This window comes from Megalops cyprinoides, chromosome 16 (genome assembly GCF_013368585.1).
Source record: "Megalops cyprinoides isolate fMegCyp1 chromosome 16, fMegCyp1.pri, whole genome shotgun sequence".
Lineage (NCBI taxonomy): Eukaryota > Metazoa > Chordata > Actinopteri > Elopiformes > Megalopidae > Megalops > Megalops cyprinoides.
This window is the reverse complement of record NC_050598.1, coordinates 14073660-14084642: the sequence shown is the minus strand read 5'-3', so window position 1 is coordinate 14084642 and position 10983 is coordinate 14073660. Positions and strand designations below refer to the sequence as shown.

Below are 10983 nucleotides of genomic sequence, written 5' to 3'. Positions count from 1 at the left end.
TTTGTCCGTCCTAATAGCACCTACTCTTTGTTTGTACTAATGGCCTCTGCAGCAGCCCTTGCACCTGTTAAGACCATTTTGCTTTTGTGAGACTATAGTATTGACTAGCACAGGACCAGATACAGAATCAGATTTTTAAAAAGAGTGCTTAGAGGGGTTACAGGTTTATCTTTTGTCTTGGAAGTCTGAGTAGAAGCAAATTAGGATATTGATGGATATTGATATTTCTTGAGTTTAACATCTCAAAAAACTGTTGAAACATCTGTAGCACTGATACCAGTGACGCACACATTTTGATAGTGTTGCTTATATTGGTGTGGCTGTGGTTTCATTCGTGGTGCTGAGTGACCTCACGGTGGGTGTCCCTGCATAAGGAAATGACATCAGTCCCCATGAAATGCAACAACAGATTTTTCACTTTATTATTTTAGTTTCAATAAAACTGATCAGCACAACAAGGACTGTTGAGCTAAAATAATTAAACATTCATACTGGCATAGAGATCTGAAATTACAAATAAAAAGTAATACAAAATAACATATATGTATCTTCCAACAAAATAATGGAAAAGGATAAAACCCCATATTTTCTTTTATCACATTTAAAAACAGATTTATATTAAAATTACCAGAACAAATACTTTGATGAAAAAATACATCCCTTCATAGAGGTTTCAAAAAAGAAAGTCATCCAAACTGGACTCCCTCTCCAAACATAAAACAGGCACAAAGAAATCAGCCATCCTCTTAGCAACAAATCCTCATAGCAAACAGCTTCCCTCGCCTTGAAACGTCCTCCGTATAGATACTGCAGATGTGACGTAAGAGCAGCAAACAGAGACAGAATATCTCCCCTTTTATTCACAAGTTAATTTCCGCCAGATTGTTATTGGTAACTGCGGGTGACGGTTTACTCTTCAGACCCTCTGTCCCACACTTGGAGGTGTCCATGAACAGAATTCTGGGAGTACAGAGGGCTAAAAGGATTCTTTTGTATTCCTTGCGGAAGTTTTGGTTGAGCAGCCCGTACACAACAGCATTGAGGCAGCTGTTGAAGTAGGCCATGAAGTAGCTGGTGACGAAGAGCCACTCTGGGATAATGGGCGCCACCCGGGCAGGGTCGATGGCCACAGCTAGGCCGATAAAGTTCAGCGGGGCCCAGCACACTGCGAACAAGACAAAGACCACAAACATAGTCAGAAAGTTGCGAAGGTCGCTGGGCTTCACTTTCTGCTTGTGGTCCGGTTTGACCCGATGCTTTACCTGGATGACTAAAACCCAAATCCTCAGGTAGCAGAAGGACACCACCAGCAGAGGTATTATGAAGTGGATGACCACCACCGAGATGGTATAGTACGAGCTGACCGTCTGGGCAAATGTGCAGGAGAAGACACGGGGGTCGTACTGCAGGGACCCCACAAAGAAATTTGGCACGGTGGCGATCGCGGTGAGCGTCCAGGTGAGGCACAGGTAGCAGCATGTGTTCTTGATGCTGTAGAGGCGGTCGTACTGCAGGCTGTGGCAGATGTAGCAGTAGCGGTTAATGGCGATGGCTGTGATGTTGAAGATGGAGCCGATGACGCTGAGGCCCATGATGAAGCCGCTGACCTGGCAGTGCAGGTCCCCCATGGTCCAGTCGTTGTGGAAGATGGCCATGAGCACCAGGGGGTAGGGGTACACAGCCACCACCAGGTCCGCCACAGACAGGCTGACAACAAATATGTTCCCTGCAGAGAAGGGAGAGAGGGAAGTAAATTCACCTCATCTGGGCTATGAATTTTATTTCATAGGCAGTTAAAGTACAGTACCAGTCAAAAATTTGGACACACCTGATTAAGATAATGGGAAACATGCATTCAAAGACATTTTGATCTAAAGATGCTTTAAATACTTTTAAAATGTGGTAAATAGTAAAACTGAAGAAAGAAAAGTGTGCCCAAACTTTTGACTGGTACTGTAGGTCTGTCAGAAGATGAAACCCGGTGACTAGTATTTATGAAACACCCTTGTATGAGCCACTGAACTGCTGTGTATTTAATAATTCCAACAAGGTACTCACCATCACATTTCAAATTCTTATTGAATTGTAACGCATTGAATCTTTTCCCAGAAAACTTCAAAATGAATTTAAAGGTGCAGTGATGCTGCATGTCAAATGATTGTTCTAAAGTAAACAATAATTTCCCCAGAGACCAGCCCCAGATGCATCTTCAGCATGCCGCTTAATGCTACACTAACAATCAAAAGTCACCAAATTAAGAAAAACACACCTACACTTATCAATGAAATGGAGTTTAAAACTGATGTGAATCCTTTCTTGAGATTAGCTTTGACAAAAAAGTATTGGAAACATGACAACACCAGATTGCTGGAAGAATGAAGGTGAAGTTTGAGGAGGAGGGAGTTGAGGCTGCACAGTAGTTTGCCCATCCCAGTCACGTAATACTGATCTCATCGAAAAACTTCTGAGAAGTCCAAATTGTCATGAAGGAGTACACAATGGGTAGAGCTCTGGTAGTCCATGAAACCACTGCACTGTAGTAAAAACCACATGGCATGTACTTCCATTACATTACATGCATTTAGCAGACACTCTTATCCAGAGCGACTTCCAACACAATAGAATCTAAGTGTATCCATTCAATTTAAATGAGCAACAGTGTCAGACCAGGCTAACAACACTCCCAGACCAGTGAGTGGGTGCATAACACTATTCGAGTCCTACCACAAGTTAACTTGTGCAATCTGACAGAAGCCAAGTATACTGCTATACAACAATTCAAAATGCATCACAATGCTTCACGTAAGATAAGTATCAGATACCAGGTGCCTGGTGTTAGGGGCAGGGATTCCATGTAAATACCTATATATTGTGTTCAACAGTATAGCAAGGAGGTGCAAAACCATCAGTAAGCTAAAGGGTCCTCATGGTATTCCTTTTGATTTATTTAATTTATGGTATAAGTTCTCCATGATCAGTTATCTTTCTAGTAAGTAATTCACTTTGATATAATAAGTATATAGGGAGCATGAGTAACAAATTTAATTTGTTTACCAGCTAAGTCCATAAAAGATTTACTAAGAGCTATTTGGAAGTAAGAGATTAAATCCTTTCAGCAGCACAGTTCAAGCTCTCTCAGTGGAGTCACAGACTAATCTGTGGGGAGCTAAAGGCAGAAATTGCCTCCTTTGTCAGATGTGCTGTGCATCTCAAATAAGTCAAAGCTTTAAAGGACACAATTGAACAATGCAGCATAGTCGGAAGGAGCAGGGCTCATAACTGAAAGGTTGCTGTTTCATTTCCCTGCTGGGGCACCCCTGCTATACAATTGGGCAAGGTTTATTAACCCAGAACAAACACCTAGCTGTATAAATGGATATTGGGGAAAAAAAACCTGTAACCTATGCAAGTTGCTCTGGATAAGAGCATCTGCTAAATAATAATGTAATGTAACAAAATTAGTGGAAGATATATCTGTACTTCTAACGTCAAACTTATAAACATAACTGAAGTATTCAGTTAACCATTTAAGGCCTATAACGATTCCTCAAATAAGAAGCTTTCCAATGCTTCTCACACACATACACAAAAGCAGAAAGAACAAATTTACAAAAGAAATACAAAAGAGCTTTTAAAAAAAGCTACACCATACAGGAATTAACAGGGGGACATTTGAAGAACATGAGCCCTCCTCCACCCAAACACCTGTATTTAATTTTCTCTTAATTGAGCAGGTGAGGTTCATTAACCAATGGTTGGCTCACACAGACAAAGACAATTATAAATGGGCAATTAACAACAAAACAATTAACATGCTTACTTGCTGCTGATTGAAAGAAGCACAGTTATGGTGTGAAGTTAAAAATGGAAAGACAAGGATTCTTACACATTTAAACAATTAACCAATTAATTAAAGTTCACAGGGACAGGTGAAGGCTCTCCTTCACAGACATAACATTAATAGACAGCTGCCTTCAATTTATGTAAGATCTGTCAAGCTTACCTGTATTTATGCTTACCTTTTTATCTGGATTTTTTTTATCAGCACAAACACAAACTAACCAAGCAAAAAGGAATTACAGCTGACATACTGGGAAGGCATTGCAGATTGTCAGTAGGTGAGGTTTTAGCTAATCAAGCGTAACTCATTAAAAGCAGGTGGAAAACAGCAGCATACACAGGTCAGGATTAGATGCAGGCATTACAAGTATCACTGCTGAATGTGGACAGAGCCAGCATGCTACCTGTGTTTGGCAGAGTTCTTTTGTGCTGAGTTAGGGTGACCATACGTCCTCTTTTTCCCGGACATGTCCTCGTTTTGGGACCTAAAAAATGTGTCCCAAAAAGAGGACATGTCCAGGAAAAAGAGGACGGATGGTCACCCTAGCTGAGTATGATGAAAAGCAATACCATCCAATTTAAGACCCATTTCTCTGAAAAAGTCACTGCTCATATTAAAGCCAATATGGGGTTTTCTCCAAATTATCCAACTTTAGTGTCAACAATTAATGATGTCCTCCAACAGTGACAGTTGACTTTTTGCCTTTTGGTTGTTTCTAGGTGAAGATTTTCCAGCAATTTTGAAGCTGCTCCTTGTGAAAGGCATGACCTATTCATATTTATTTCTGCTACAGATATGCTTTTTTATCTGAAATAATAAACTTTGAAACACATTAATAGTGGACCCCCCTGACAGTTGGACTGTAAAAATAGTTGCAGGATTTTCGTATTACTTTTACTTCCCCTTCCCAACTCTGACCTTTTTCAACAAATCTACAAACAAATCTTTCAACAAGCCTTGATTATGCCCTAGGGGGGCATTCATACAAAACACCCTAGCACATTACCCTTAACTTTACATCAAAAATTTAATCCAGCATTTTTTTCTGTTGAAAATCTTGATGAGATCCATGGTCACTGGAGCTAATGATAAATATGTTTTGCAAGAATTTCAATAATAAAATAGTCTGAAGGTTAAGGACATAGCACCAAAACAGCTAGATTGAACCCCATGCCCAGACTCCTCAGCCTCTACCTTGAGCATAGTCTCGTTCAGGGCGAATATAAAGTAAGATAAGGCAGGTATCAACCAAAATTACATTAAGCGATTTCAACCGTATTACAGCCAAATACCTTCCTGCCACATAATCAGTCTCTGGACACTCTGAATTGTGGAGCTTGACTCCTCTCTGTGAAAGCATGCCACCAGCCCCCTTTTTTCTGGTGCAATCCAACATCACACCAGAGAGATGCAGATGTCTGAATGATGACACTGTCAGGAGGCAGCTGGGAACACAGGAACCACCATATGGTCAACAGCCTGGGAGTCTGCTCCATCGCTGTCTGCACTTGGTTAAACCTCCCGGCATATGACAAGCCAGGATTCACAGGTAGTGATAAGTTAGTCAGCCTCCTCAGCAGAGAGGAATGAGAACCATTCACAACGGGAAGCTGGCAAACCAGAATGAAAATTATATTGGGTCAAACATTTTGATGACACTTGGCAATAAAATATTTCCTGTTAGGAAATGAATGTTGGATAGTTTATGACAGCCTGGAGAGTAATGGAAATTAGGTAGCTTAATAATTAATTCATATTTTATTAGATGGAAATCAGACATTATAACTGTTGCAGCATGCATCATCTCAGATGATATACAGTGCAATAATTGTCTGGTGTTACAACTTGTCCTGCTGAATTCATCATTTAATGTACCAATTTTGGCAAGACAGATGGTAATGCAATACAGGCTTTTCTGATGTTGAGGAAAATTGTCTATTAATTATCCCATTGAACATGTTTTTAATTTGCCAACCTAATAAATAGGAAAGAAATATCAACTATAACTGCTACTGCTCCTGCTATTTAAATATGCTACATGTAGTATAAGTTCCATATGCAGTTTTTTCTTTCCACTAAGCAACCTTATGATTGCTGATTGCATAACAGAAACACACTTTATAATACAACAGACTAAGGCCCAGACTCAGTTCAACAGCAACATACTTTGTCCATAACATTGAATACTGATATTAATGAAATTCTACTTTTTGGTTTTTGTTTCATACACATCTTTGTGGGTTTGGAGGCTGTGGACAGTAACAATAACTGCACGTGATGACAAATTTTGTGCACAAGAAAAAATAACGCACGTCAAACTTCATTATCCAAAGTTAAAGAAACAGTGAAGCAAAAGTGAGAATGCTGGTAAGTGCCTGTGCACAGTGAGCACAAATCATAGAATCGTGACAAGCGGTTCTGGCTTGTGTGGCATATCACACTGATTCTCAGTCCTGCTCCTGGGGGCCCCCTGCTCCACACGTTTTCCATCTTTCCATGCTCTACCTACCTGACTGAACTCATCAGTGGCACTTAGCTGATTAGCTGAGCACACCTGATTTAATTAAGAGCATGCACACTAATTTCAATCAGGTGTGTTTGGAGCAAGGATAGATAGAAGATATGCGGGACAGTGGGCTTCCAGGAGTAGGATTGAGAAACACAGACATAGCAGATGTTATCAGTGCTATGGGCACCGTGAGCAGTGGCATGCAAATGATGCCTGACCAGTGTCAGTGTGGAAACACTGACCATGGGAACCAACCAAAGGCTCACAGCACAGTTTCAGACTGCAATAGGACAGCACACAGCCACGGGTAACTGAGTGACATGGGCTCACATGTTGTGCTATGCATTATCAGGGGCCCCTGGCAATCTCTCTGAAAAGAACAAGGATGAGCACGCAGACCAACAGGCGACATGCAGCCTCAGACAACCCGCAACGCCCAGACAAACTATAAGGCTCTATTTTTTTATCCTGGTTAATGGCATCACCAGAAGCAGATGACTTACTCTTAAAATGTAAAGGATCACCTACCAGCAGCTGATTCCTTGTTTTACTTCTGTGGTGTGTACTTGTATTACCATTTTATGCTTCCTATATTGTTTTCTTTATAATAGAGATAGCAGGTTACAATGACCAGATATTTTGATTATAGCAATAAGATTGTATCACTTTTTACTTTAAAACTAATTTTTTGGGGATTTTTTATTGGTATTGTTATAGCTAAGATGCCTGAATGAGGATCACAAAGGTAGAGCTAGCATAGTGTAAACAAGTACAAAGATAAAGCCATTAAAACAGTATTCAAATGGTTAATCAAGCAGAGTGATTAGCAGCACATTGCTACCTCCCCTGGTTGTAGCTTATTGTGCTGTTGATTAAAGTAAACGCATAGTCTGGGTATGAATATTCATATCCAGTGAATATTACTATCCAGTAACACAAGCCTTACTGGCCAGGTACTGTATGCTCAGGGATTTCAATTCAAAATGTAAAGTTTTTTTTTTAATGTCTTTTGTTAATTTTGCATTTTGATACATTTTGTGTAGATTGTGTGTAGGAACTCAGGTCAAAAGGTTTCTATTAGGTTTCCTCACCTGAAAAAAATGTACTCAGCCCTGGCTGTAGTACATGAATAAATGGAACTTGAAACAGTAGCATGATGAATCAGTGAAAGGTTTATGCCACATTCATGTTTCTTTCAGCTTACCTTACTTAACATTTATGTCTTTTTTAAACAATTTTGTAACTTTTTTAAAAAATGCTGTGTCAGGACATATCAGTCACAAAGTGAAATAGTTCCTTATCCTCCACCTGGAGAATCTCCTGTTTCTACGTGTGAAGCTTGAGATGAGATTTTCTCTAGGTAAGCACGTGTGCATTTGGGCCAAGACTGGGATAGTCAGCTTAGGTTCAAGCTGAAAGTGACCATTTTGCACTGTTGCCGCAGGCAACGTGGACTGACGGCATGTGATATGCCTGGACAATATATAATATTGTATAATGGAGTTCTCCAGCCTTGATTGCTGGTTCTCATCCTTTAAATCCTGCAGTCCTTCATTTCATGGTCAGAATGTTAAAATACTGGGCGCAAAGCTTTGGAGTAACCTGGATGGCAGACAGCATGAACCAGACAGCAGTTTCAGTGGGCTTGGTTTAAACTGTGCATGTCCATTAATGTTTACTTCCAAATATTCTATAGCTACCAAAACTGAGCCTTGAATAATTAAACCCCACACCTCCTACCCCATAACTTCCCCCCACCAAGCATTGCATGAAACACATTTACACACATTTTTTCTGCAGAAATAATGACTCAGTGTAAGTAAATCTACATCCCACTGATATCTATCAGTTCAATTATCAGTTGTTTTAAGTAGAATTCTGAAGCTGATAAGAAAAAAAAGACAGATGAGGTTTTTTCTCCACTATCCTCCGATCAATTTTATCATATCCAAAATCTACTGAAAGTCTACTGAGTCTTTTTATGTGATGTTTATCAAGTAAGTAGGGTGGGGAACATAATGAAAATGCTAAGACTATGCCACCTTGCTTTAGGAGGGCAATGTCCTCCTTTGAAGTGTTGACACACAGGTTCATTTTCATCAAGGATAAAGCAGGAGGACTTAGGAGAGGACAAGAAAGAGTCTGCTACTTTATTTTTTAATGGAATAGTCAGTGCTCATTCAATTTCATGAAATACGCTTTAAACTATTCGTGATATGTATCAAATCATGTTGCAAAATACAAAACAGATTGCAGTTTCAAAAAGCACAGATTAAAGCAGGAAGATGTTCCTCTAGACATGGGAGCAGAGAACAGGTACTTTAAGGACATTGTGCACTTAATTTAGGCGTGGTAGCAGCGTTCCATGAATTCCCACAGCTTCATTCAACTCAGAGAGCAGCTTTATGACACCTGTCTGTACTGCCACCAGTTTTCTTCTGCTAATTACAGAAAGCATGCACAAGCATCTAATTTGAAAATGACTGGGATTCATTGTCATAAGAATGCTCATTTCAGGAAACATTTTGATAAATGGGGGCCTCTGTTTTTGCCCCATAGTGAACAACAGAATTAGATGTCAGCTTTATTAAAAAGCAGTGCTAGGAATAGTGCACCAAAAAAGAGCTCTTGCTTTGAAGACAGTACGCTCATTCTTTGTTTTTAACACACCATCCTCCCTCCAGTTACACACACGCACACACACACACACACACACACTGCAATCACTCCACAGTGATCGCGATCCAGAACCAAAGAAGATAACAAAAATGTGCCACCCCCACCCCCTGTCCCCCCAAGCATTCAAAGGATTGGAAGGATAAACAGCTTTACCTGCAGCGAGACAAACTGAAACAGACTTTTATATATTTGACGCTGAGAGGCTACAACATGAATGCATGCGATGACAAACAATCAATCTATCTGCGAGCATCTAATTTTAGATCGCCATTCTACATTTTGATTCACTAAAAAGAATAGAAAAATGATTAAAAATTAGAAAAACAAAGAACCCTGGATCTACGCAGATGGAGATTACAGCAGCTTATTTACCAAAGCATGTGTTAAGAATCAGAGTAATCTCCATACGTGATATAAGTTCACCACTGGTAACAACATATGGAGATATGATTGTGTAAACAGTGCAAAGGCATGAAAGCTTCTATTCTGAACCTAACCAAGGCCTGAAATGGCCACTTATAGGCCTGGTATAACTGCTGATTGCCAATGGGGGAAAATGAGGTACCGTCCAGCAGGAAGAACAACAAGAAACAACATTTAGTACACATGGTATTCATAGGAGCAGTCCACATACTGCACCCGCAACTTCCCTCCTTCCTGCTCTGACCAATCTCTGGGAAACAGCTGTGATGTGTTGAACTGCTTTTGCCAAAGCAAAACCAATTTGTATAAACACGCTTGTCCTTGGCAACAGGCAACCGATGTCTCAGCCCAAGAGAGAAAACTGTGCGGAGTGTTAGGTATTACTGTTTGACTAGAACAAGCTCGCTAATACGCACGGCACTGTAGAGGTCCCTAGGGGGTGCTTTTCCGGAGTAGCTATTCATAAGATCCGCTGGTATTAAGGGGCGCACTACCTACATTACATTCATCTGGAAGAGAACAAAACCAGTCGCAAACTCCCGCTGAACCGCAAAAATTGATTCCGTCTCCGCAACCTGCTGGTACAAAAGCTGTCGCGCGTCCTTTATCTCTTGTGTGACTCATCACTGTGTGCAGGCCTGTCACTGTGTGTTAGGGCAGCCGTCTGTGTTTACTGCATCTCTGCCTCTGTCGCTCTGTTGCTCGGCTCACTTTTTTCACTCTGACATAATGCTATTTGTTTATTTCTTTTTTTTTTTGTTTTGAGTGACAGTACAGAATGGGGGCCGCACCACATCGAGATCTGGTAACATGCACAACTAGGCTTCGGAGCAGCCCGTTTTATTGAATATTGTAGTGAATATAATTCAGGACTGTTTCGCTCAGGCCAGTTAACGACAGCTAGGCCAATGGTACTGCTGACAGGTCTCTCTTGGTGGGGTACGGCTGGCTGCTCTGTTGTTTTACAGGTCTAATGTCCGTGTTTTAACAGCGGTGACTCAAGATCAAACGCAGAGCAGACACAATGATCAGGGTTGATCTACATGAAGGATGCGTGAAATCGTCACAGCAGTTGAAAACAGAGGAAGAGAGAGAAAGCAAGAGCAGGGGTGCCAAAAACATGCTCTGAGGCCAGCCCTGCCCTGCAACTCCACCCACTAATCCCTTTGAAAGAAAACTCACATTTACTTTTACTCATCCTTCAAAAAAGCCTCTTCAGTCCCTTTCTGTAGAAAAATACCCCACCCCCAAAGAACACAGTTTGTGAACATCAGCCTCCTTGGTCCATGAAAGTAGAAGAAAAGGCAATTTTTGTCCTTGCCCGCAGCCCACCCTGATATGTAACAATAATGACCTTTCTGGCTACACCAGGCACCCGTAATGTACCGCAGAGAAGTGTGTGCATTGGGATTACTTGGTGAGGACATAACATCTTAACATTTTAACATATATATATATATATATATATATATATATATATATATAACAACTCTCCATTGCAGAAATACAGAAGCAGATCTGCAGCTGCTTG

The 10983-nt window shown here is 40.7% G+C and overlaps 1 protein-coding gene across 1 annotated transcript in view; it reads right to left on the bottom strand.

The window, feature by feature from the left end:
• Nucleotides 1–860: 860 nt before the first annotated feature.
• Nucleotides 861–10983, bottom strand: part of LOC118791014 (melatonin receptor type 1C-like) — a 43131-nt gene continuing 33008 nt past the window's right edge. Inside the window, exon 2 of the mRNA XM_036548221.1 lies at nucleotides 861–1726. Within this exon, the coding sequence (XP_036404114.1) occupies nucleotides 861–1726 (866 nt within the window). The remainder of the gene's footprint in view (nucleotides 1727–10983) is intronic.